Below are 27,908 nucleotides of genomic sequence, written 5' to 3'. Positions count from 1 at the left end.
CAGTGTGTGGAGGTGTGCGTGGTAACGCTTTATGCCAGGAAGATGCAGGTAGGGTTCAGAGCTTAAACAGCTAAAATAACCTCGGCCTTCCTAACGGATTTACACCATTTTGCTGGCTCTCACCCAAAACCCTAGTAAAGGCCAGGTCTTGCTCTAAAGTAGTGGTTCTCAACCTGTGGGGCATGTCCCCACTGGAGGTCCAATGACCCTTTCAACAGGGGTCACACTAGATCATCTGAAAACAGAATTATAATTACATTATAATTCAAAACAGTAGCAAAATTACAGTTATAAAGTAGCAACAAAAATAATTCTGTGGTTGGGGGTCACCAGAACATGAGGCCCAGGTATTAGGAAGACTGAGAACTGCTCGAGAGGGAGAGAGCAGCTGAGAGAACAGAGGCTGCTGTCTGCTCTGGCTGGATTCCGGGGGACAGCAGCTCCACAAGGAACAGCCACTGACAGCACAGCGTCCTCCTGCAAGGCTGCCTCTCCCTTTCCCATCCTGACTGCCAACCTTGGGACTCTCAGGGCACAAAGCGAGCAACACTCCTGACGCTTAAAAGAACAGGAATCCAAAGGCACAAAAAAGCAGTTCAGTTTTGTAAGAAACAATATATTTATTTTTCTGACACCACAGCTCTGGCGAGTGGTTTTGTACCAAATTTAATGAAGATTACACAGAACGTTTCACGCATGGGAAGAGGGAGAAAAGGGAAGGAACACAAAATTTAAAACAAAAACCAAAATCCTGGGTAGCTTTTAGCATCGGTTCCATTCCCACATTAATAAAATTCACTCGGGAATTCCTAAGAAAAGGAGAACAAGAAACAAGGTGGGCAAGAAAGAGTACATCTGGGCAGGGGAGGCTGAGAGGGGAGAGAGGCCAGAGGGCATCCAAGGCAGGGGTGAGGCCTCCCAAGAGTGTCACCCCAGAGAACCTGGGTATTGCAGCTGCCAAGGGAAGAGGTGGGGAGGAGCAGAGGGTCACCAGCAGGGTCACAGGGAAGGAAACACGTAACCGATGAACCAGAGGAGGAGAGACGACCGTGAGGGTGGGTTTGTATACTGGAGAGACAGGCCGTGCTGAAGAGCACACCAACTGAAGAACAAATGTCCCAAGCTTCAGTATTTTTAAAAAGAAAAATCTCCCCCCTCCCCCCACCCCTCGCTGAACTTAGTTCCTTTTTTTGTGCTTTTCATTAATACTCTGCTCTGAGGTCGTAGTTTGGTTTTTCTATACAATGGAGTTGAAAGAAAATAGTCCAAGGTCTGAAGATGGATTCTCCATCTGAAGTAAACAGCCCAGCATTCCTGTTCTCCTCTTGCCCCAAAGACTAAAGTCTCTGCTAAAATCCCTTTTACAATATAGTACAGTACACACACACACAAAATAAAGCCCAAATCAAAAGTCAGAAACAGAAAATCCTGGGAGAAGCCAGTCCAAAGGACGTAAACACACAGAGAACGGTGCAACACATGACCGATGGCGATTCTCAAAGCACGGCTACAGATTCCCAAACGTAGGTGCCATCACGGGATCCCCAAGTCCACAAAAATAATTTTTAAAAAATAAATCTTAAAAAAAACACACCTGTTGATTAAATGAATAATTTGTTTTCCGGTAAATCCATACATTCTCGGTCCCCTCCTCCCTCAAAGCAGCCCCGGGTCTCTCTTCTCCTATTGCATGACCAACAGTAAGGACTCCTGGAACTCCATCACAGCAGCTCACAGGACCTGGAATCTCATCTTGACAAGGATCGGCACATCTAATCGTAGCAGCTTAAAACATCATGTTTCCTGGGTTGCCAGGTCCTTGGCTAAATCCACCCATGCCCACATCAGCAGCCATGCCCCGAGGCCTCATCTGTGGGGGGATCATGATGTTCTGTTGGGGTCCCATCATGCCCTGCATGGACATCATCATGCCCGGGGAACCCACAGGCCCCGGGTGGGTATAGAGCCCAGCAGGCCCCCGATCCTTGCCAGGAATCATGCCCACAGCAGCAGCTGGATTGGTCATCAAGGTGGCCTGGCCAGGCATTGTAGATTGTGCTGGTGACATCATCCGGTGGTGAGGTCCCATCATGCCTTGCTGGAGAAAGGCTGGTGGTCTCATTGGGTTGTGGCCTGGCATCGAAGGAGATGTACCAAGAGGAATGTCTGGAGTTCCTACTGGCCCTGGGCCTCCCATGCCAGGTAATGCTAACCCCATCCTCGGGGCTTGATCGCTCATCATCCCCTGCATGTGTGAAAAGCCAGGTCCAGGACCCTGTGGCTGTTTGCGGCCGGGGACTTCCCCTCGAGGGAAATACTGCAATGTCTGGCTGGGCTTCTCCGAAGGGATGATGCGGGAGAGATCAAACTCAGGTATTCCGGTGGCTCCAGGTCGGATTACCTCCTGCAGATCTGGGTCTGTAAACACCGAAGGCATGCTGTTCCCCAGGACAGTGAAGGAGTCGGGAGCCCCTGGGCCTCCGGGCTTGCAAAGTGCTGGATCTGCTGAACTTTGGGGCAGGTTGCTGGGACGACCAAGTGGCCCTTCTCCTGGGAAACCTATCCCTCCGGGGAAGTTGCCTTGTCCCCCGGTGGGGCCGTTGTGAGGGAACGGAACCTGCTGAGGAGGAGACTGTACTGGGGGGAAGCCCTGGGGGAAGCCCATCCGTCCTTGAGGTGCCATTGGAGGCTCCTGGGATCCATGCCCCATGATAGGATTGTGTGACATCAAGCCAGGCCCCAGTGGGACCCCATGAGGAGGTATGCTGGGTCCCATGGCATTAGGAGAGGGCATCTGATTGGAGTGAGAAAGTGGCTGGGTCATTCCCATCGGGCTGAGGGTTGGCATCGGAACCACGGGGTTTGGACCTGAAATTCGAGGATTCTGTGTATTAATGCCCATTCCTAGAAAAATAAAGATATCAAAGGAATCAACTCAACCAAAGCAATCACAAAAAAGATTACAAATCACATTAACAAAAAATCATTATGCATCAAATGTGGCACACGGTGCTCGGAAAATACATAATACCAAAAACTGGTGACACACCTGGAGGCCACAGGCCAGGGGCCCCAGACGAGACAGCACCAAGCCTTTAGCTGTGTGAGGAAAGACAGCTCTGAAGACATTCTCTCTGGGGAGGTCTTAGTTCACTTCCAAATGAGCATGGCCTCATTACTGGAGTCGGTTCGTACAGAACAGGGCTGGCCTGGGTGGCTCGAGTGCAGCCCATTTTGGAGAAAGGACTGACTGAGTCTCTACGTCCAGGTAGCACAAATATCAAGAAAGAAACCAAACAGTTTTGTTTTTTTTTTCCCATTTGGAATTTTGTATTATTTTTATATGGCCATAAAAAGGGTATTAAAGGCCCAGGTTATAGACTGTTAAAGAAACAGTAACTTCCAATGGACAAGGAAGCCACGTAGGCCCGCTGCAGCCAACTCTGGGCCATGTAAGTATTTGCCCTACGGAATTAAAATCAAGTACGGCAAAGCAGTTGCTTGTGCCATTCACAGAGCACTCCTAACCTGGCTAATTAGGATTACCGATAAACAAACAGTATGCCCACAATCAGAATGAAAGTGGAACCAGATACTCATGGCTGAAAAGTCATGGCTTCTCCGATGATCAACGTCACCCCCCCCACGTTGCTTCCCGTTAGCAAGGCTGGCAGGGGTGGGCAACAAGAGGAAAAGCAGAAGGAACGGGAGGCAAGAAGCGGGGTTGGAAGCTGCCTTCCCAGAAAAGCAGCCCGGAAATGGAGCAGCGAAAGACAGTGCACTCAGCCCGCTAAAGACCCAAACCAAAATGCACCCCCACACAAGAAAGACTCCCATGGCAACAGACCACAGCTGCCATTCCACCTCACACACTCAGAACCACGCTGACCAAGCGTCATCCGCTGGTCGCGGCACCTCACGAGGAAATGTAGAGGCATTTTTTTTTAGCTCATTAGACCCCCCCATGCTGCTCTGCCTAGCACCAGCCCCGGCTGCATCTCACCTGGCATGTTATTCATTGACGGCAAGTTGGGCGAACGAGCCGGAGGGGAGTCGTCATCAGAGCTGGCCACAGTCTTGATGGCATCATGGTATAACGGGGTGGAACTGGGCATGGCAAACTTGGACATCCGAGACATCATGATCGAGAGCGGGTTCTGGGAGAGGGTTGGCTCTGGAGGCATGGTGTAGGGCGTGCTGGAGGGGAGACTTCCGGGGATGGTCACGGAGGCAGGCTGGCTGGCTGTAGGAGGTGCGGGGCCACCTGAGGCGACAAAGAGAGCCAGGTGAAAGGAGGCACGGAATTAGGCGGTTCTCGGAAGGGGCCGGACACTGGCTAGACCCAGCAAGGCTGAGGACGAGACAGATGTTCAGGGCAGGGCTCAGTCATCCAGCCGAGCCTGCCTGCAGAGGGAGACCACCCTTCCATGGAGAGGTGACGCCCCAGCAGATGTGGAGACAAACACGCCAGCAATGTGCTGGAAATCTCAGTTCAAGCTTGGGGAAAACACGGCTCACAGACGACTGTTCACCGAAGGGGGTGAAACCAGCGGAGCTCTCCCCGGCCAGTCCTAATTTAGAATTCGACTCAGGCACCTGCATGCCAAGACGACAGGGTTGTGCTCTAACCTCTGGTACCAGCCCCATCGCTCTGCACACACTCCTGATTAATTTCCACGACAAACATGTCTGAGGTGGCTGGCTGGTTCGCTCGAGCGCGCGAGTGAGCTGCCACCCCACAGAGAGACACTTTAGCGTGCTAGGGTAAATCGCCTGCCTTATTCCAATTCCAGTGTTTCTCAAGTGGAGATGGCACCAACCCGGTAGTTAACACCCCAGGCTGCTGCACTGACCACCTCTGGTCCCATTCGGGAAACGACCATCATCAGCCAGAGCCTCTCTCAGGAAGAAAACGCTAAAACAAACTGAAGCCGGCGTGGGACTGCGGGACTTCACCAAGGGGCATGTTATGCTTCCGTGACGGATCCTAACAGGACCCTCGATGGTCTCGGAGCAGGGCCCTCCCTACGGTCGGGCTCACGTTCGTTCTTTGGACAGTAAAGTGGCTGGTTCCATTTCGGAAGTCTCATTTAACCACTGCTAACACTCTATTTCACCATCCTGCATTCAGGTGCAAATGTAACTTACTCAGGAAACCAACCCATTCACTTGTTTTCACGTCCCTCAACAGTCCCTGTACACACCTGGCCGGGAACGGATGCTTGTGAATAGTTCTATGCAAGTACTGACAATCAGGCACTTTGCAACAAAATCTGCCAGAGACCATGGCCTTTGACTAGACGATCAAGACCCAAGTTTTCTTAGAACACAAACTGAGCTCTCGCACCCTGCAGCTCAAAGGCGAGAGGGCGTACGCACACTCACCTGACTCCACGCTTCCCAGCATGGCTGGAGAGGCCATGGTGAGGGGTGCTTTGTGGTTTGGAGGGATCCCAGGACTCTGAAGGGGAGGTTTAGGAGAGGAGGTCCATCCTGGTGACGGGGCAGGAAGTGATGGAGACTTGAGGTGAACAGGCGAAGCAGCAGCAGACCCCAAGACGGGCGGGGACTTAATGGAAGCAGCAGCAGCTGGGCCTGCCAGCATGCCTGCCAGCTGTGACGGAGTCTGGGGGGACTTGAGGTTCCCCGAGGGTGAGCCCAGCATCGGAGACTGGACTTGGTGCATTGTGGGAGACTTCAGAGGGTTAATGCCTGGGGAATGTACCTGGCTGCCTGCCACAGATATATCCAAAGGCTTCCGCCCCAGGCCACGCTGTACTGGAGGAGCTGTGTTGAGGCTAGCGGGGTTACTGGAAGGGTTGAGAGGTAGTGGTGGCATATGACTGAGCCGGCTGTTAGTCCTTTGGTCGGGCCCAATTGGTTCTCTGAGATTCCGCAAGCCACTGTTGCTGCCTGGACCCTGAGACATGGGAAGGAAGGGCCTGGGGCCCACACCATACTCCTGCTGAGGGTGCTCACCGAACGGCAGCGGCACCATCTTCTGCTGGGCAGGCAGCATGTCTGAGCTACCGGGGCGCAGTTTCATCATGTCCTCAGGGCCTGCACCGGCCTCTCTCATCTTCTGAGGTATCAGCTGAGAGCTAGAGCCCATGTTGACGTTCAGACTGACATCTCCCTTCATCCCTCCAGGAACCATCCCAAACTCAAGTTCCCGACCAGGGCCGATCTGAGGTGGCATTCCTTTTGGAAAATCACCCCTGGAAGGGCTCAGAGGACCCTCGACTGGTATCCGAGGGAAAATGGGGTTACTTCCTGGCTCCATGTGGCGCTGGGAGCCTGGAATCATCCTGTTCATTTCCATGCCAGGCCGGATGCCCTCCATGCTCATGCCGGGGGGGAGAGCCAGCTGCTTCTCTGCCAGTTGCTGCTGAAACATCTCTTCAGACAAGCCTTGGGGGTTTGGAAACCGTTCCCCTCGGCCAGGACCACTGAAGACACCCTGGCCAGGAGGGAAATTTCGACCATCTGGGATTTTTGGCACGTCGTCTGGCCAACTGACTCCAGAAAGACCTGGTCTCGATGCCGGGTTGGGCACATTTGGCCCCTCCATTTCAGAATTTATCATTCCTGCAAACCCAGGAAGGCGCATCTGGTTCCCCGGCATGTTAGGGTGGGGAGCCATGCCCCTTGGGGGCAGAGAATGTGAAATGTTGATACCATCAGGAAATGGCTCTGTCCCAGGTGCCCAGCCTTCACTAGGGGCCATCTGGTATGGAGGGGGAGGCCCTCGGACCACTCCCCGGGGCCCATGCTGATGGACCATCATGTCCTGGAGGGAGCACTGTTGGACAACCACCTGTTCCTGCTTCCTCCTCTTCTCTTCATAGAACTCCTGTTGCAGCTTCAGCCATGCTATCTGCTCAGGAGTCATATGGTCCAGGTGGTCTGGTCCAATGGGCCCAGACTGAGAGTTCATAGAAGGTGGAACCATTTCATCTGGAGAAAAGGGCACATCTCTATGTCCCTGAGGGCCAAATGGGGCTCCCACATCTGTCCGGGGCCCAGGGCCCTTACCGAGGCTTTGGGATTGAGACATCATGGCCTGTATTGGCCCTTCTGGTTTTTTCTGAGGTCCATCTAAAACCCCAGTGTTCTGCTGGGGTGCTCCCGTTTGTCCTGCTGTGAATTCTTTCTCATCAGGGAAAAGCATGCGCTGGATATCTCTCAGAGTTTGTAAGGAGCGTTCCCGGTGCTCCAGCTGCTCCTGAGAGAGGCCATCAGGGTTCTCTCCCAGCGTGGGGGGCTCACCGCTGGACACTGGTGGAGGCGGGGGGGCTTTGGGATCTGCTGAAGAGCTGTTGCTCCCCTGGGAGACAGGGGTCACTGCTCGATTGTTGGGGGTCGAGTTTGGCCCAGTGCCATCTGGGGGCAGTGGAGTGGAGCTGGCAGGACTGCCCACAGGAGCAATCAGTTTGTTTTCGACCCCAGGACTGTCCCGGTCCAGGGGGCGAGGGGCTGCAGCGGGCTTGGGTGCTGGTGCCTGAATGGGCGGAGTTGGCTGCAGTCTGGCGTTCTGGGAAGAGTTCTGGTCCTGGTTGGCGGGAGCTGGAGGCTGCTGTGGGAGAGGTTTTGGATCATTCCGAAGGGTGGGCATCTGTGTGTTCTGAAGAAAAATAAGATGCTTTATATCACATAATGGTGATTTGAGCCAAAGCGCAATTAAAGAAACAAGATATAAAGGTTGTGTCCTAGTAATACAAATCGATACTGATACCGTCTTTCACTGTTCATGGATAGCCCATTTTTGGACAGGGAAACATATTTTTCTTTTAAACTTTATGTTAAATAGCAGCTTCTTGCCCTTCCTGAAAACTAGGCTTAAGACCTTTATACTTGCCAGGCGACAGCTACCCTACTGAATACTTCTGAGAGTCTATTTCGAGGAACAGATTTGAGATCACCTGTCTACCACGTGCTTTTGACTTAGGGAAAGATTAGTTTCTTGGTTATGTGGGAGGTTATACCCCAACACCTCTTTTCTTTTCCCTGGTTATAGAGACTTCTCATTATCAATCAAAATGTTTGATGTTTCCAACTGAAAGAGACTAAAAAGTCACTTGTGGCTTTGCGCTCAGCCAGCCAGAACAGCAGGGAAGGCTGCTCCATGTCAACGCCTCCTCTGGCTCAGTAACTACCAACTGACTTCCTCCTTGAGCTTCCACGGGCCTGGCGTGTCTGGTTTCTGGTTTCAGTTTATGATCACTGATCCCGTATTTGATAAGAGTTTGGATATTGGCTGTAGGAAGATAAGCTGAAGGCAGGAAGTGTCTGTGGAGAAATCTGAGACTGTCTAGCTCACAGTGTCTCTGTATCTGTTTTCTCCAATCAACATGGCTGCCCCTTTACAGGCTGGATGGCTGTTTATCATTGATTATCATTGATTGCTATACTACATCCCAGATACCAGCATGCTCACTACAGCATGGGTACTGTGTCTGCAAGACGACCATGCTCTCCCACTCAAGTAAGCGGGAATGTTTGCCCATGTGGAAATCCGTACATGACTCTTCATGTGTGTCTATGTATGTGAAAAGCTTGTGTTTCATACATAAATGCGTATTTATGTCTACAGAGTGTGTTTGTGATCTGAATCTATGCTTCTGAACGTTCAAAAGATATTCCATGTCTGTGACTCCTTAATGGAACGCGGCTTTGTTTAGTTGCTATGTCAAGTCTGGTGTTGCTGAGCTTGCAGCAGGTAGGTACCGATTCCATAAAGCGACTAGAGCAGGGGACCATTCAGTCTCTGCCACCCGCCTCCTGAAGGCCTACTCCAGCGTCATTTTAGCAGCAGATGAGGTGGAGATGCCAGCAGTGTAAGATCTGAGGTCACTGAGGTCAAAGAGGCAGTGGCCTGCCCTGCAGCACACCCGAGCCCTCCAGGACAAGGGCTTTTTACTGAGCAGCGGAGGGGCGCAGGGGAGCGTGGAGAACCTTTTCTGAGTCTAGGAAAGCCCAAGTGCTGCTGTGTCCTGGAGACGGGCCCTCTTTCATATATAACCTAGACAAGAAGCCATCTATTTTATCTTGAATTATAACTCATCGTTTACTGTCAATCAACTTTTCTCATGGTGAACACTCATGCCAGGATTGGCCTTTATGTTCTTTGAAAGTAGGCACTGTGTCCATGCGTCCCCAGGATCTGGTACTGTGCCTCTTCACAACAAATGGGTTTTGATTCCATGTGAAAATCTGTATGATTACAAGAACCATGGCAGCCTTTTTCTCTAATGTAGTTCATACTGGGTGCTTAAGACACAGGTAGGAGACAGACTACCTGTACTTCTGAGAATATCAAGCAATTAAAAAGTTCTCTACGGCCTCAATTCGAAACAACTAAGAACTATTTGGAAAGTCACCAGAATCTAGCTGTGGTGTCATTGGGTTGAGCTCTCGCTTTCTTCCATGTTCTCCAGCTTCTTCCAAAAGAAGCTAGTTGGATGTAGCCTAAGACCTCAGAATGCCAGGACTGAGCTACATACCCAGACTTCTGCTGGTGCCGCAAAGACTAGCTCACTGTCACCTTAACTTAGCACCTCTCAGGCACTGCAGACCCTTGCCAGCATTACTCGCATCCTAACGACATACCAGGGGGGCTGTGCTTCTCTCTGTCTTGCTGTTGGAGATGTTCTGGATGTGGAAAGAGACGATAGTTTCGGCCTGGCCCTTCAGAACAGCCTCCGCAGCCCTGCGAGACAGACAAGACAACGCACTAGCACTTGCTTCTGTCCCACGAGCTGCCATTCTAGCATGCTAACCCCACTGGGTAGAAAGAACCACCGGGAATGCTGAGTGAGAAGAAATCTAAAGAAACACACTTCTTTATTTATGCTTATCATTTACCAACAAGTGCCTGAAGTTAGAAGATGGCCATGAGTGAGATCCCACAAAAGCATTAAAAAACAACAAAACAAGCAAAACCAAAAACCAAAACCCACTAAAATGCTCAAGTCTTTGATTCAGTCCAATCCGGTTAGGTGATTTACAGAAAATCCTCATTCAAACACCAAGTAGGAAAGGTGGCCATGGAAACCCACGAACAGCTCGAGATAGGACCGAGGCTGTGCAGGTCCAGGGTCGCCTTGTGAGAGAGGAGGGTGCAGTGTAGGAGGCTATCCCTGCTAAGTAGGTAAATAAACAAAGTGTCACGATGCAGCTGACCATTTGAAACATCCATAGCAAAATTGTCACAGGAGCTGCTTTTGGTAAACTCCTGAGATTTTCCTTCTTATGTTTTCTCATTATTCTACTATAGACACTTATGTTTGCGGTATTTAAAAAAAAAAAAGATAACACACAGATTGCAGAAAATTGTATAGTGTACACTCAACCCACGTTTCACATAACATCACTGTCCCAGCACAGCCCACGCAGCACTGTCAGGAGCTGCCTCTGGGAGTGCAGTCAGGTAAGAACTCTGGTCTGAAAGCACTCGAGGCACACGCAACACAGACTTATTTGTGGCCACCAACTCGAGGCCACCAACTTACTTATTTGCCATCTCAGTCGAGAACACATACACCACTTTGGCCGGAGTCTTCTGAGCAGGTATGGGCTCTGGGGCAGTAGTTTGGCCATGAGAGGGAGTGGAAGACCTGGGGACTGTAGCAGTTGACGGGGTCATGGAGTGTGGTGTGTGCTGGGACTCCTGGGACTTGATGTGGTCTGCAGAATTACATTCTAAAAGAACGAAGGATTTGCTGTCATAGAAAGACTAAGCTGCCCCCGCCCCGGCCTTCCTGCCAGTATTTACAGCGTCACAACACAAATCCACCTTGAAAACTTCAAGAGCAAGTTCCTTGCTAAGAGAAAACATCTCTTCTACTTATACAGTTCCAATATGCTTTTCCCTAAATGATATAATATAGCAATTCTCCCATCCTCTCCTGTCTATAGTACACATATGAGCAAGAGTGTCCTTCCATTCTGGCAACCTTCGTTTGTTTGTTTGCTGTCCTCTCCCCCCAATCCCTCCCCAACACAGTGCTTCTCTGTGTAGACTCACTTTGTAGACCAGGCTAGCCTAGAATTCACAGAGATCTACCTGCCTCTGCCCCCTGAGGGCTGGGATTACAGGCATGTGCCATGACACCCAGCTCTGGCAACCTTTTAAAAACCTTTTAGACATGACAGGATACCCCTGTTAATCAAACTCATACCCCCCTTCTAGCGTTTCATACTGATGGTCTGATGACTAGCTTTCTAGGTACATTCAAATTCATAAAGATGACAACATTTGTCTGCTGTCTGCACCCAGGAGAGTGCTGGGATTTGTAATAGGATTCCCAACAATACTTAAAGGGAGGAAAGGAACAAAGGGAGCAGTTACTCAGGTTTTCACTTTCACTTTGGGCTGGAAAAAAAAAAAAATCTCACTTTCACTTCTTAAATCGGAACTTCACATTCTGGCCCCCTCTTAAGATTTGATTTTCTATGTTTTTTTTTTAGTTGTACTGTAGGAAGAAAAAAGTCTAAAGCCCCATACCAATACCCTTTCCTGGCTCATTCCATTGTGGTGCCTGCCAAATTTCTACATCTGGTAGCTACTCAGTCCTGCCACACTGAAATCAGCTGTAACTGCTCTGGACTAGTGCCAGGGCCACTAAGGCTTCCCCTTGTGTCTATGAGTCTGGCAAAGTGGCAACCAGAAAGCACAAACCCAAGTCTTGGAGGATTTCTCCAAGAGGGAATGCCAGAGAAAGTGCTCCAGTGTGAACCATAGACACAGCTGAAATGCAGTCCCTGCCTGACTGAAGGACCACAGCACACAGGCAGGAAATATGCTCAAAAACACAGCCTGCAACATACCTGATCAAACCACACACACCTTAAGAGCAAGAACTGCTCAACAACCTGTTCTAGATTCTTTAGTGAGGAGAAAAGTGAGAAGCAATGGTCTCTCCTAAGCTGTGAGAATCCAGAATCTGCCACCTCCTCTCCCACTTGACTGACAGCAGCCTCTGGCCTCCACTAAATGTCAGAAGCCTTCCCCAGGGAACACCTACTTCCCCCTGAGTCTCAAAGATCTTATAGACATACCTTTAATGTCAGAGTCATCGTTTGGAGTCCCAGGGTCTCTCTGATCAAAGGAGTCGGCGGAAATACTTCGCTCCCTTTTCCCCTTGCCCTTGGCACCATTTCCAGCCCCATTCTTCAGCCCCATGCTCCCACCTGGGCCAGGGAGTGCTTTAGGGGTATGGCCCCCACTCTTGGAGTCACAGGGGGATGGCTGGGATTGGCTGGCTGAGCCCCCCGGTTTACCCTGATTGGAGAATTTGGAATCCAGCTGGGGGTTTCCAGATGGGGACATCACTGTAGGGGGACGGACCATCACCTCCTGCTTTGACTTAGGGCTACTAAAAGAAACAAATAAGGAGGAGCTCAGTTACCAGATACGGTCAGGACGAATCAGTGCTTCTGTAACGGGTTAAGGAGACCTTCTAAATTACCACCCCACGCTGCACCTTGTCCACTTGCTTGGCCCTGTCACCCTGGTTCCCATCTTGGAGCTATCAACAGAAAGGAGGATAAAACAGAAAGGCCTCCAGGTCTCAGGAACACTAGAGTCACATGGGACCTATCTCTAGGGCTTCTGTCAATAAAGGACAACCGTTTCTATGTACATAGAAAAGTGACTCTCACACTAAGACTAGCTCAGAGTAAACAAACAGACATCGTTAAGATCAAAATACTACCACCCCCAGGCTGATGACAAGGAACAGCTGTAACGAAGGCCTAGCTCCTCTGCTAGAGCAAGCAAGCAGGCCCAGGAGGCCAGAAGGAAACCCGGTGGAGATGTCAGGTTAGGGAACTCCTCCAGCTTCCAGATCCCTCCCCACGGCAGCACGGTACCGGAGCAGAGAAGGCCAGCTGCTGCCTCAGGGAAGACGGGAGGTGGCGTTCCTTTAAAATAACTGTCTGAGGACTGAGAGATACAGCAAAGGGTCTGGGTGGTAGACCGGGGTGGTTTAGTTCTGGGCCCTCATCATTCTATGCCCCAGACTTCTCATTTGGGACTGGCTGGCCTCTAAGGTCCTTCTGCTTGTGCTTTGCAAGGGGTGGGGAAATGGTAAAGGTGGGAGGTGTGAGAGGCCTGAAAAACCGTAGCGCCAGGGTTGGCTATCAGCTTATCGCTATTCCATTAAGTTTCCTCCTCCTTTCCCCCCTGGGTCTCTTCTGCTTCTAATTGTGCACACTGATGCAGCTGTGAGTGTGTGTGGTTGTACACGTGCCGACCAGGGGGTGGCCGTGAGGCCCAGGCCTTACCTCTGTGTGTTTCCTGACGGAGAGCTCCTCACTTTGGGGTTACTGGAATGCATTGATTGAAATCCTGAGCTTTCGGTCACTTCACTGGGACGGGCTCACCGAGTTCCTCTCGGGCTGCAGCACAAGGAGCCGCTCAGGGCAGAGGCAGTCGCCCACTGCTGGCTTGGTATGTCCCTTAGCGCTGGCTGCCCGTTCGCCTTTTTCCTCTTCGTTTTTCTCCGCTGTGGAAGTGGGTCCTTCCCCCTTGAACTTCCAGCATTCTCTGAGTGTGCGCCTCCTGCCGCTGAAGGAAAATCTCGCATCTCCAGGGCACACTACAGAAGGACACACAAGGAAAAGGGGGGAGTAAAAACAGAGACAGAGAACACCTTTCAACAGGATCAACCGGCAAGCGACAGCTGGGCATGCTGGGTAAAGGAGAAGGGTAACAGTCACTCTGTAGCCACTGACTCAGGTGCTCAAGCAACTGACGGGAACTAAGCCTCTGGTCAGCACACAGGGCTCCCATCCACGTGGCCTTTGCTTGAAGGAGGGAAAGAGGATGTCATCTGTAGCCATTTATTCTTCTTGTGTTTATTTCTGAATACAAAAGTCTCAGTGGCCGTGGGCTATCTGGCTCCTCTTCCAGATGATGCTTTGAATTCACTAGGTGGTGACCTTTGCTGTTCGGGTTATGGTGGCAAACAGGGGCAGAGATGAGTAACAAACCCAACCCAACTCCATTCCATGTAGCAAATTACTGATGCCTTTCCTCTTTGGGCTGGAGGGCAATGGGGCACTGAAGGAGATGCTTCTGAAAGCAAACACCAAGCTAATACCAATACAATCAGTTCTGCCCCCGATTTCCAAGGCTCTACTGTTAAATTATGCAGATTTCGTTCGTGCCTGTGTTCTCACCTTAGTGACAGGGACATGAGCAAGCATGGCAATGAGCCACAGTTTTGAAGGTAAAAGAATATCTTTGAAGGCGAAGATATTTTTGAGCCAATTTGCAAGGCTAACTTGAAGCATAAAGGTCAATGAAATATTCCCAAACCTGACTATGGAACAATAAAAAAGCTCTTTATTTAGGGGAGCCTAGACTGGAGGGAGTCGGGAGCCATGACCATCTTTTAGTAACCACCATGACCTGCTCCTCCCTCTCCTCTACCTGCTGCTCTCTTGCTGAGCGGGTGTGGTACTGAAGAAGGAAAGTGTCGTGTGCAGTTAGTGGCTAAAAGGTTAAAAGGAGCTAGAAACAGCTCAGCTGGTACAGCCCACACTTATCTTGGGTCTCAAATCTGGACTAAATCAGGAGGAACCTTAGTTAAACTTGGGGTGGTATGAGAACTGGCACATGCAAAACTTCTTCAATTAGGCATTCCAATGGTCCAACTTTTTTACCTGAGTCAGGGAAGGGAATTTATGGAGGTTTTGAGTAGACACAATTACACCTTTTTCTTTTTAGTGAAGGAGGCAGGACGGAGAACGAGACAAAGATACTCTGAAGCATTTCTATGCTGGGCTCAAGAGGCAGCATTCTGAAGAACATCTTGATCTTCATTACATTTAAGGTCGTATTTCTATCCCCTCAAACCTTTTATCTTTTTTTTCTTTTACAGTTTAAATCATAGAATGGACTACAGCTGTCAAATGTGACAAATTAAGATCATAAACTGTTTTTTTTACATTCTTATTTAAAAAAAAAATCAGAATCATTGGTAAAATAGAAGCAGCAGAGAAACCCTGAGTGGACACAGCCAAAGGCTTCCCTCCGGCAAAGGGGAGCAGCCATCACCTATGCGCTGCTGCAACGTCTGGTGCTGTCTGTCCGTCTGGTACTGTCTGTCCCGTCACACATTCCACGGCCACCAGCACTGAGCGAGCCTCTGTGTGCTTTCCTCCCTGTGGGGACGGACGGGATTCTCTGAAGACAAGAACCTCATCTTGAGGTCTCTGGTTTCTCTATACTACTCAGGATGAGTACCAAGGGTACAGGTGGGTCCTCCATGACTTATCAGCTTCCCAGAGAACAGGAACACCCGGCATTTGTTCTGCAGCCTTCTTCCCAAGCAATGCAAAATACATCGCAAATATCAGATTGCCTCATTAATCTGCCAGGCACTGATGATGAGCTGGTAGCAAAGATTATTTCTAATAATGATAGCATGAACATAAAACATTTTTATTTTCAAAGTACTTCCACATACAGTGTCTTATTCTCACAATTTGCCCGACCTTGATTGACAGGTATTTTCCACCTGAATGAACCAGAGCACACAGGCACTTGCAAATGGCTTCTCTAACCGTCAGTGCTCTCAGCAACTGCTCCCCCCCCAACTCACCTTCTTTCTGGATGGACAGACAGAACCGAGCCCGAAAGAAGTACGAGGCCTCATGCAAGGACTAAGAATAAAATCCAGGCTTCTAATTCCTGACCTAAGAGAGGTGTTCAGAGAAAAGATGCCTAGTTTTAGCCTGCCTCTCTGAGCGCAAGAACAAGCGAGCCAAACCTACCAAATGCCTTATGACAGCCACAAAGACCAAACTGGGCTCTTCAGCAGGTAGAAGACTGGAAAAGGTCTTCCACAGAATCCACACAGTGAGAGTGGGAACTCCCTCTAAATCAGGGACTCCTTCCTCGTTCCTCAGATCTACTTCCATGCTTCTCCCTTCTCTTCCTCAGGATTCCTGACATTTCCATTAAGCCCCAGGCGTGTTGTAAGCCGTGTATCCACACGCCAGCTCACTCACGGCAACCCCACAGGACAGCTATTATTACCCTGTCTTAACCATGCCGAAGTCGCTGGTCACGCTTCTGGCAGTAGAGCTGGGGTCGGGCCCAGGCCTCAGGTTTTCTTCACACAGCAGTGCCTCACTGACTCTCACCGAGGTGAGCACGGCCCTGGAGCAAGCTCACTGGCTCCTCCTGTCAAGCTCCGCTTCAAACCTTCTCCACTTGCTCCACCCACCGTCTTCCTTCCTCCCTCTTAGCCCTGGTTTGTGGGCTCCTGGTTTTTGTGTTGCTTGTTTGCTTTGTCTTAATTCAGTATCCCATTCTACAGCTCCAGCTGGTTTGGAGCTTGCTTTCGTAGATCATGTTGACCCGGAACTTGCATGGACTCCCGCTTTTGGGTCTGAGCGCTGCAATGCCTGTCTGTGGCTATTATTTAATAGGAAGAAAACATTTCACCAAGTGGGGCATCCCCATACTAAGCTAGCAAACCTCTTCCCCGGAAGTACCCATTCCTTTTTGCTTCAAAACAAATAACAAGAGAAACCAGCCATTTCCCCCAAAGCGCAGCTAACCAACAGGTGGTCTGGCTCTTATTCTGTTCTCTGGCCACCCCTTCCAGCTCCCATGTCCATTAGATCTTTCCAATTAGCATTCAGACCCACTGTCGTATCCTTCCAGCACTTAAATAAACACATAGACTGGGCCGAGCAGGTACTTGCCACCAAGCCTTGAGTTTGATCCCTGGGACCTACGTGCTGGAAGAAGAGAACCAACCCCTGGGGGTTGTCTTCTGACTTCCTCGGGAAGTACCATGTACCATGGCACACACATACCTATAGAGACCCACACAGAGTAGATAGCCTTCTATTTCCTGCAGAGCCAAGATTCTCTATGACGGTGACAAGAGGCGCAATGTTCTCCTGCCGTTCACCGTCCACCATGTGAATTAATGTTTAAGCCCAGACCATAGGACTACTGTTTCTGCACTTTCTTCCTGCTGCTCCAGCTGTTCCTCAAGTGTATACATCTTGAGTCCCTTCTCCACCGACTCCCACAAGACTCCACCCTGGGCTCACCTCCCCGTCACTGAGTTCCCACCCTGCCAGCAGCTCCCACGTTCACACATGTGGCTTGGCTTGCGCCCTGCAAGCCTGTACCAACAACTGCTACTTGACACCTCCCTGGATGGCTCAAAATTGCCAGGACTGAACATGAATTATTCACCTTGGTATAGTCTTCCTTCCAAAACTATTTCCCATTCACTTAAATGCCTCTTCCACCCACCTAGAATGAAGTCACTTATTTCTTCTCGGGAGAAGGGTCCCTTAGAACCGTCCACTACATGGACCCCTCCATCACGGTCTTCAGAGGCCCTGGGTTTCCCCAGAGTTTTCCTCCTGCTTTTTAACTGTGTAGGTCATTATATGATCACCTGGGCAACATCCATCTATGCCCTGGACTATGAGCTCCGTGAAGCGGGGGCAAGGCTAACTTACTATTCATCCTTCCCTTCCTCGCACTTACTAAGCAGCCTGGAACATTCGGTATTTATTTGTCAAAAACTTATTCAAGAAGAGGAAATGAGTATGCCCAACAGGTATCTTCACAGCAGCCTTTTTTTTTTTTTTTAATTGAGACAGAGGTATTGTGTAGCCCTATTCTGAAACTTTCCATACAGACCAGTCTAGCTTTGAACTCAGAGAGATCCACCTGCCTTTACCTCTGCCTCCCCAGTGCTAGGATTAAATGCCTGAGCTACTACATCTAGTCCTCACTGCACAATGGATTGATTGATTGATTGGGTTTTTTTCAAGACAAGGTTTCTCTGTGTAGCCCTGGCTGTCCTGGAACTCTCTTTGTAGACTAGGCTGTCCTAGAACTCACAGAGATCCACCTGCTTCTGCCTCCCTAACCCTAATCCTAACCCTAACCCTGAGAGCTGGGATTAAAGCTGTGTGCCACCAACCCCAGCTTTACTGCACACTTCGTAACAGCAACTAAGATTCAGAATCTATCTGAGCATCTATCAATGACTGCGTAGATTTAAAGACTATGGCAAACCCCCTCCCCTAATGGGACTATTTGGCCTTAAAACAAAACAAAACAAAACAAAACAAAACAAAACAAAACATTATAATCCTGTCATTTGTAAACAGCATAGATTAATCTAGAGGACATTAAATAAAATAAGACCGGTACAGAAAGCAAATACCATACCCTCTCATACACACCTAACAAGCTGAAGTCAGAAACGGGTAAGAGAATGGCAGTAGCCAGAGGCTGGGGGGAGGCAGGGTTGAATGACTGAAAAAAAAACATCAACTGTTGAGAAAAGCTAAAGCTTTTTGTAAGGATCTCATTCCTCAGCCACTTCTCACGCTTTCATCTGAGTCTACTCACCCAAACCCCAAGGGTCAGGACACTGCAGAGTTCATCCTGGGGGTGAGGAGTCAGGAGCCCCTTCCTCAAAGGTGACCCTCACCTAGAAGAGAATAAGGGGGGGGCATTTTGAAGTAGGTCTGAAAACATCAACATCAATGTGACAACCACTAAGGACCTTGAGGGGAAAAACAGTTTCCTATATACCCTAGGGTATAAAGAGGAAGCTGCCACCTCACTTGTAAACAGAATCAACTCCCAACTGTTAAATGGTATATATAGATATACTGTAGCTATTTCAAGGTCTTTCGTGTTTTCTTTCCTTCCCAACTACACGTTTTGTCTTCAGATGCTGTATTAAACGCATTAAGTGCAAATACAATGAACTTTTCTACTGGAGTTTCTGGACATTTAATGAAAACAAAAAGAGATGCTGGAGTATGGTCTGGTGCTTTGTATTTGTTTATCACTTGCCCCCTCAGAGATTCTTACTGTCTACCAGCAAACTGTCACGCACCTCAAGTACTGCTGTTTAATCTTGCCTAAGAAATTGTTTCTGATTGGCTGATTAAAAGGACTAAACCTGGGCAGGGCAGAATGGGGTAGGCGTGGCCAGTTGGAGGGCTTTGGAACAGGAGAATCTCGGGAAGCACATAGACAGGAACAGAAGAGAAAAGAGGAAGACTGTATGGGTTATCTTGGAAAAGAACCATGTGGGCTGAGAGGAAGGACTCTGGAGCATCGTGGAAACAAGCGATCCAGATGAAGGATAAACAAGTATTTATGGAGTTATGGAAGACGGGCCAGATGGGAATGGTTAAAGCAGACGGGATTGGATGTGGGCTGGGAACTGAATGGGGAGGTTCTTGAGATGGTGTAGGTGGAATTATTTGTCCAGCCCAAGGTGATACTGGGCAAATTATATAATCTAACTGGTGTCTGTCTTATTGATTATCATAGCAGGTTAGATAATAATAATAAATATTATTAGCCCAATACCATTCATTTCCAATAAAAAAGAGAGCTCACATTTTTGCTTCTACCGCTTCTTCCTAATACAGAGACTAAACATTGACTATGACGGTGCACAGAGAGAAAATGCCACTCACAGCTTCAACCCCACGTGGCAACAGCTGGCCAGAAAGCTTCCACACTTTGGCAGAGCTTAGGCCCGTACAAACCTGCTTTCATTCAGTGCCTACTATGTGCAGAGCGATGTGCTGAACTAGAGAAAACGGGGAGCCTGAACAATTTCCAACGTCTGTCCTTGTGGACGTCACTTTGCCAAAAATCTGTAGTTTAAAAAAATTGCACTCATTTATTTTACTTAGATTATGTGTGCACGTATGCATACGTGTGCCACGGTGCATGTGTAGAGGTCCGAGGAAGGTCAGCGGGAGTCAGTTTCTCCTTCTGCTACGTGGGTTCTAGCCCGAGAGTTCCGCTCACATGGTGAGACTTAGCACGGGCGCCTCTACAGGCTGAGCCACCTCAGTGCAGAAGCTACAGTTTTGGGATGGCAAGGGAGAACAAAGCTCTAGATGGTTTGAGAGCCAAACTGTTTAGGGAATCTTTAAACGCGTGCTTTGTAGGATTAGCAAAGTTTCAAGTTAAGTCACAAACTAATGGGACTGAGCTCAGAATCAAAATCCTGACTTCAACTCTTCCAAGGACGCTTTCCCACCTCCCTGCTCCCCAAAGTCAAGTTTATTAGAGCTATGTCATGTTTAACAAATTTCATCTCTGTGCTATGACTGCTGTTCCATAAAAGGCACAGTATCAGACTTAGAATGTGGAACTAAAAGGTCTTAAGATTCCATTCCTAGCCCATTCTTAACTTCTGGCTTGCCAACAACGAAACAGCTTCTTCCAGTACACAAAAGGAAGAGCCGACCTCTCTCCAGAATGCAGAGAAAAACAATGATTCAGTGGGCCCATGCAGGAAACCTCAGTTCACATGAAACATTACTGTGTGTTTTAGCATTCATGGGGCAAAAACTGTCTTCAACGGCTACTAAACTTTAAGGAAACACAAAATTCATGTCGAGCTAAAGAATTCTGACAAAATTCAAGTGTTCAAAGTAAACTGTCACTACTATCCTAAAGAATAATGGCTACCAGAGTAATATTTCACACACATCCCCTCTCTGTGAAATTTCCCTTGGTTGCCTGCTACCCCCTGTATGTCATCCAGGCCCCTGGGCACAATACTCTCTCCATTTAACACTTTGAAAACAGTATCACTGTGATAGTTAGACAGGGAACTCCCTGAGGACAGTGTCAATCATCCTCTCAGCACCTGGTACCCAGCAAAAAAACCAACAAAATGCTAGTTGATCGACGTTTTACAGTGAGCTTGCAACTCTTCACTCACATTTCCACCAACCCAAGGGGACAAGATAAATGCTGGGTTCAGTTCTCACTGTCTGCCTTTCTCCTCAGCCCTCTGCTTCAAGTCAAGCACCAGGCCCCGGGTCACACAAAACACACGGTGACAGCACTTGTAGTTGGGGCTTGCACCTGCTTTGATGACTTTCACTTTGGGAAACTTCTAGAATGAAAAGCAGCCCAGTCTTACCTCACAAGAAATTCTAGAGAGACAAAAATCCAATACACATTCAAGCTTAAGTCACAGAAGTCACAGCTTAAGGTGAGGTTTTTACCTTTCGAGATGTCCACTTTGCTTTCTCTTCTACATTGGGGCAGGGAGGGACTTACAGAGGACAACTGTCACCCTCACCACACAGGGATTTTTAGGTCAAGGAGGAGCAACACCAGTTAGTCCCACATTCAGTCCTAGGATGACAAGAAGAAAGGAAAAGTTCATACCCATATTCACACGGACTCCAAGGAAAACCACCCCTTCCCCACTGCACTGTGGTCAAATGCGCGTCTGGAAGGAGAAATAGTAACAAAGCAATTAGTCAAAAATGGGGAAAGTGGCAAACCCACGAAGCATTTAAATACAAGTCAGAGATAAGGGACTGCAAACGTGGGGGTTGGGGGTGCTACATAGGCTAATGGTGACTAGGGAACTTGGAATAAACGATGTGTTCTTTGAATTCTTGTTTTTCACCTTGTCTACAACCAGGAATGGCCTTCACAAGTTGCAAAATGGTCTTTGGCTTTTCATGTGGTCTCCATGCCCCTGTCCTTAGTATGATGGAGATGGTTTGTTTTCTTTTTTTCTCTTCCTTCCTTCCTTCCTTCCTTCCTTCCTTCCTTCCTTCCTTTTCTTTCTCTTTCCCTCTCTCTTTATCTCTCTCTCTTTCCTTTTTTTTGCTTTGTTTTTTTCGAGACAGTGTTTCTCTGTGTAGCCCTAGCTGGCCTGGCCTGGCTTTGAAGACCAGGCGGGCCTCAAAATCATAGTTATCCACCTGCCTCTGCCTCCCTGAGTGCTGGGTGTATGCCCTGCATGATGGAGATTCTTAAAAATATCGCAGAGCTCAAAATGTAAGCGGCCTTAGGTAAACTTTCAAACATCATAGTCTTAAAAAAAAAAATGAGAATCACTTGTTCTGGGGTGGTTAACTCCAGGATTCACAGCTCCCAAGGAGTCTGCTGTACACAGGAAAGAGGGGGCCTTCTGGGAGTGACACAGATCATCATTTTGACTGATCTCTGAGTAAGTATGAAGTCAGCATGGCCTTCGACAGTGGGAGTAGCGTTAGCAATCCTGTGCCACCAACAGTACTGCCACACATTTTCACATCATATTAGTTGTTGAAGAAACGCTGACATAATGACACGTGCTGTTCCCTCATCCCTACTTCAAGATCACAGTCTCGTTAGACATTATTCAGTGTGTTACAAAGAAGCACACACGTTACTGTATCAGCAGGAACATTTTGACAACCCATTTGTACTTCTACGTGTTTCATTCCATGCATGTAAGAACCATTCTCAGGTGGGACCCTGCATCAGTTGACTGCCAGAGTTGACTGAGATAGAAAAACACTACGAACTCCAGAGTTAGAACAAGAAAAGCTGCCACAGACTCTCCCATCCTACTCCTGAAGGCAGAAGAAGTCATTTTCCCCACACTACCTAAAGAGGACTAGGCAGAAAACCAAGGCCCGTACCTTAGGCCACAACACAGGGCTTCTGTGGCCTAGGCCAGCACCCACCTTTTCACTCCCTGTCAGCACAGTATTTACAATTTAAAATACTTAAAATATCCTTTTGCTCAATATTTACAATTTCCATCAATATCACTGCCTTGCCACTAAACACTAATCTTTCAAAATTAATATAAAATCCTAAATTCACACAACAGACCAATACAAGTGTACAACATCCCTTTTTGTTCTTTGATTAAACGTATTACCACAGTGGTACAAAAGTTAAATCTGGTCTGTTAGTGAAACAAAGTAGAATTAAAAAAAAAAAAAAAAGTTGTAGTACATAATCTCTCGTCCTTGGAGGTGTTCAAAGAACTTTCTGGACAGGCATTAACTGGTTAGGCTGAGAGGCAACTCCGAGTGTGAGAACAGCATCACCTTCACAGGCAGGCAAAGCAAACACCAAAACATGTTCAAAGTAAGTCACCCAGTGACTTGATCCCAAGTTCAAGGCTTTTCACCACCCAGTATCTGGCTAGTCACGGCACTTGTGGAAGCCCTGGGTCTGGCCTCTGGCATTTTCTTTTGGTTTAAAAAAGCAGATATTTCTGAAGGCCACAGGGCAATAACCCATAGAAGAAATTCCAATGTATGTAAGTTTGTTTGTTTGGTTTTGCTTGTCCTCGTTAACCAGAATCCAGGACAAACATTCCATTTGCTCAAGAACCAGTTCCATAGTACTTGCCCTATAAACAGAAAACTGTATAGAAATTGTGCTTTCATCTTTAGACCAATGACTTTCCTATCTATCTATCATATATTTTGAAACTATTATATTCAGAACATTGATTAGAAAGACTTTCAAGGCTAAATAGCCAACTTCTAGGTTGTAAAACTATCAAATCTCCTATGTACACCTCCACATTTCCTCAGCTCATCCAAAGTACCAGCTAATGGAACCCCCATTTCTCAAAGCATGTTTGCAACACCTAACGAACCTCTTCCTAGTCCATCTCTACAAACAGTGTAGATCTCTTTCAAGAGAAGAAAGAAGACTTTGTTACTGGTCCCCACCACTACTAGATTTGCACACAAACATTTCTTCATACTGAACTTCCCAACAACTGGTGTCTAGTCAGAAACTTCCAAACCAACCAGACAACCATGCTCCACAACGTCCAGTCACAGGTTCTAAGGCGCCTGACTCTGACATCCTTTGGGACCGCTTCTCAACTATTTCACTACCTACTCTCGTTACCTGCTATAACTAATTCATCACCGCGTTCCCTACGCAAGAGCCCAAATCTCTGTGGCCCAAACGAGCACTTAATTCCACAATATATCAAATGCTAACAAACACTCCATCACGCTGACTTTCTACACGGCCACTCAATCATTTCCCCACTGAAGTCGCTGCCAGGGGTTGGCTTGTGTTTGCCTTAACTAAAGTCTAACATTGCATCCTGCCTTGGAGACTGTCTCCACAGAGGCATATTTACTTCCATGTCTCTACCCTGTCTAATGAGTTTATTAGGTCCCCACCTTAGCCTCTGAATCCCCACTTAGAAGCGCTCTTCCTGGCCTCCAGCAGACCAAGGCTTTCGGAGGACAGATTTCAAGCCTTCTTTCTCATCCTTGGCAGCCTTACCGTCAGGTCCCCGACAATACCAGTATTACAGGCCTTGGCTCTTCCCTCTGGACTACCAACCAGCTCTGCGATTGTTTTCCTTAGGCTATCTCCATTTCACCGAGCTCACCCAACACTTAACCAGTGACATCTTAAGAGTCCTTGCAACTTTCAAAGGCCACTCAGCGTCTAGGGATCCAATCTGAAAAATCACTGGTGTGTTCTACGACCCCCACAATGACTCAGTGACCTAAACATCGCCAACTCACCTGCTGGAACCCTTAACAACTCAGACATTCCTCTAGGCGTTCACCTCCCCCAACCCCTCAACAAGTCACTGGCCTGCGGAGTCCCTTTTTCCTCCTCTACGCATCTCCGGGGTCTTGGAGAGCCCACCAAACTCAACCAGAAATACCTAATTTCCCGCGCACTCTCTTCTCTCCATCGCCCCTCCATCCCAGGACCCCGAGACGGTCCTCTCCCCTCAGGTAACCTCTCCAGGCACAGCTTTGGGACTCAACCTCTAAAACCCCCGAGAGATGCCCCGGTCCCTCTCTCCCCCAGCTCCTGAGGCTCTCCCACCTCCCCCAACAGGTTCCTCCGGACTCAACTCGCCCAGCCAGCGCCCCCGACCCCCGGAGGCCCCCCGGCCACACGCGCACGCGGACCCGGCCCCCGCCGCGCCGGCCCGCCCCTCCCCCTCCCCGGGGCCACTTACCCTGGGCCGGAGCGGGGGAGGGGCGGGCGCGGGCGGGGGGGGCTGCGGTCCCGGGCTGCTCTCAGCCCCGGGGGGCCGGGGCCGGGGCCAGCGGCAGCGGCAGCGCAGCGTCTCCCCCCGGCGGCGGCGGCGGCGCCGTCCCACTCCCGCAGGCACACATAGGCTCCATTGTCCGCCGGCGCCTCCCCCTTTCCGGCTCCCCCTCCCGGGTCCGCCCCTTCCCCCTCCCCTCGACCCTCCCCCCAGCCGCACCGTGCCACGAAAGGTACCGCGGGCCCCGCCTCGGACGCGAGCGGAGGCGCGCCCCTCCCCCGGCCCGCCCGGCGGGGAATGGGGCCCCGGACCCGCCGCCGCCAGGGCCCGCCCCCTCCGGGGGAATGGCACCCGTCCCCCCTCCCCGGACGCGCCCGATGGTAGCAGCCCGCCGCCGCCTCCGCCCCCTCCCGCGCCTGACCCGGGAGAAGCCGCCCGCGCCCCGCCCACCCGGAGGCCCCGCCCCCGCGCTACACGAGGGCCCGCCCTGCCGGCTCCGCCCCCTGCTTTGCATGGCCCCGCCCCGCCAGCCCCGCCCCGACTAGTCACCGGGTCCCCCCGCGGTGACGCCCACTCCCCGGTTTAAAGCCGCAGAACCCTCTTTCTCAACTAAAAGATCCTCCCGCAGGACCCGCGGGGCGGGAGGTGCGGCGGGGGAGGTTCGCGTCCTGCCCTCTCCCTCCTCCCGGCGCTCACTCACCCGGACTCCCCACGGCCCCCGGCAGTCCCGGGAGCCGCCGAAGGGGGAAGGGCAGAGTGGAATTTGGCCATCTTTGACAGAAACTAATCGGGAGCTTGCTAAAGGAGCCGGTCTCCCCTCGCCCTCTCCCGCCGCCCGGGCCCGGGCCTACTCCCCAGTCCACGCCGCTGCCTCCCACGCCGCGATCCCGCCCTGCCTCTGCCGGCCCTCCCGCCCGCCGCTCGGCGTGTGCTCCGCCTCTGCCGCGCGGCTTTCTTCCCTCCGCAGAGCAGGCCCCTCGGCTCGCACTCTACTCCCGCTTCCCCAGCACCTCGGCGGGGTCTCCCTCACCTCGGGCCCTGCCCGCCCCGCCCTGCCTGGCCAGCACTACCTAGGCTCCTCAGGGAGCACCTCTGCCGCGGCCGGCCCCCAGGGCTGCTCCCAACCGCAGCACCACTCACCCCCTTAATTCTTCGGAAGAGCTTTGTTGTAGAGAATTCGAAGCCGGTTCGGCACTGCCCCCGTGAAGTGAGATGTTAGCTCGTTTAGACTGCACTTTTCCACGTCCCGGTTAACGCACGCTGTTCAGATTACGGTTATTTTGTGTGGCCGGTGTTACCTACCGCCTTGACCAGCCATAGTTACTGTCTGCCCTCGCCACAAAACCCTACTGATCTTCCAGTTTGTACTTTGCGGAGTCGGTCTTAAAGATGCTTCTGCAACTCTGTGCACTGGTCCAAAGCTTTCTAACACGGTTGGGTGAATCCTGTGGACCTGAGAAGGTACATACATTCCTCCAAGGAGGAAGCAAGCAACATAGCCAAAGACCTAAGCCACTGCTGCCTCAGCTTTTCTGTCTATAAAACAGGAAACCTTCCTTGTGGTTCCCTTTTAAGGAACCTGTTGTAAGAGATGGCATAATGGAGCCCCACATAATAAAGTTCGCTCACAGCTTTCCAGACTACTCAGAACTAATGACTGGCCATGTGGGTCTCCATACAATTCCTCCCTGTCTTAGAATCCGAACAACTGTGGCAAGATATTTTCTCTCTGTGTTCTATTGAGACTGAGTTTATATATTTAAAAGAGTCAGGTAGGTCTGAACGATATAAACCTGAGAGCAAAAGGAGTCGAGATAAGCAATAAAATTGGTGTGTGTGTGTGTGTGTCAACTTTTGGTTTTAGAAATTAGATTCAACATAGCCAAGAACCTCTCAAAGAGGCACGAGGGAAGGTCAGGTTTGAACCGGAGAAAAGACAACCAAACTAGAGATATGTAAGAGACATTTGGGATAGCTAATGTAAGGAAAAGGGTCTCAGCTCGTATAGATTGTATAGATCGTATAGATTGACCAAAAGCTAGTTGGGGGGGGGGTGTTATTTGGCTTATACTTCCTCAGTGTAGTCCATCACTGAAGGAAGTCAGGACAGGAACTCAGACTGGACAGGAACCTAACGGCAGGAGCGGATGCAGACAGAGGCAAGGGAGGAAGGAGTGTTGTTTACTGGCTTGTCTCCAGTGGCTTGCTCAGCCTGCTTTCTTATAAAACCTAGAATCACCAGGCCCATCCACAATGAGCTGGCCCTCCCCCATCAATCCCTAATTAAGAAAATGCCTCACAGCCAAATCTTATGTAGACATTCTTGTGCTCTCCCCCTCCCCCCCCCCTCTGGACAGGGTTTCTCTGTATAGCCTTGGCCGTCCTGGACTCACTTTGTAGACCATGCTGGCCTTGAACGCACAGAGATCCACCTGCCTCCGCCAAGCGCTGGGATTACAAGGCGTGTGCCACTGCGCCAGCTCTGGGGGCATTTTCTCAATTGTGGTCTCTTCCTTTAAGATAATTCTAGCTTGGATCAAGTTGACATAACACCTCCCAGCACAGCGGGGGTATTCCAGTTTAGATCACTGTCAGTCAACAAGCTAAACAACAAGCTATGACAATGATGTATTTGAAAACAAAACAACAACAACAAAAAAAAACTTAACTGCTTTTTGCTAGGCATTAGGCTCTCATGCAGCCACGTGTTAAAGTTCAAAAATTATTTACTGAATCGGAAGGGAAAACGAAGCTGAGGATCGCATGTAAAACACCAGGGTAAGAGCAAGAGCATCAAGACCTTAAGCACGTTAGAAATCGGGAAATGTAAAGGTTAGTGGCTTCGCAGTAATGTTAGCTTAGCTATATTACACACAGCACAGAAAAGCGTTTTAAAATATCACTTATTCTGCTCAATAGTTTCTTCTATTAGAGTATTTGCTCTCTGAATTTTCTAACCTCCGCACATCTGGCCTCACTGGACAAAGACTTGCCTTTGGTGTAGAAAGGCCTGATCCACGGTGTATGTGTAAACACCAGTGGATAATGGCGAGATCCTTCCAAAAGCACCTTGTAAGCAGGAGCCTC

The 27,908-nt window shown here is 49.7% G+C and overlaps 2 protein-coding genes across 4 annotated transcripts; both read right to left on the bottom strand.

Annotated features, from left to right (window-relative positions):
* Positions 1-595: 595 nt before the first annotated feature.
* Bcl9 (BCL9 transcription coactivator) lies at positions 596-13,427 on the bottom strand. Of its 3 annotated transcripts, none has more exons than XM_021632319.2 (7): positions 13,288-13,427; positions 12,061-12,377; positions 10,512-10,701; positions 9,610-9,709; positions 5,386-7,624; positions 4,004-4,264; positions 596-2,904 (listed from the first exon to the last, which is right to left on the bottom strand). In XM_021632319.2, exons 1-7 carry the CDS (start codon positions 13,338-13,340, stop codon positions 1,787-1,789), a joined length of 4,278 nt encoding a protein of 1,425 aa, XP_021487994.1. In that variant the 5' UTR covers positions 13,341-13,427; the 3' UTR covers positions 596-1,786. The 3 variants fall into 3 exon arrangements, with proteins under 3 accessions (XP_021487994.1, XP_021487997.1, XP_021487998.1); XM_021632322.2 differs by having other exon boundaries at positions 596-2,868; XM_021632323.2 differs by having other exon boundaries at positions 12,283-12,377.
* Positions 13,383-13,589, bottom strand: LOC132656972 (uncharacterized). The gene has a single exon (XM_060393042.1). It carries the CDS (start codon positions 13,587-13,589, stop codon positions 13,383-13,385), a length of 207 nt encoding a protein of 68 aa, XP_060249025.1.
* Between the last annotated feature and the right edge of the window lie 14,319 nt (positions 13,590-27,908).

The sequence above is a fragment of the Meriones unguiculatus genome, chromosome 10 (assembly GCF_030254825.1).
Source record: "Meriones unguiculatus strain TT.TT164.6M chromosome 10, Bangor_MerUng_6.1, whole genome shotgun sequence".
In the NCBI taxonomy this organism is placed as follows: domain Eukaryota; kingdom Metazoa; phylum Chordata; class Mammalia; order Rodentia; family Muridae; genus Meriones; species Meriones unguiculatus.
This window is presented reverse-complemented; position numbering and strand designations above follow the sequence as displayed.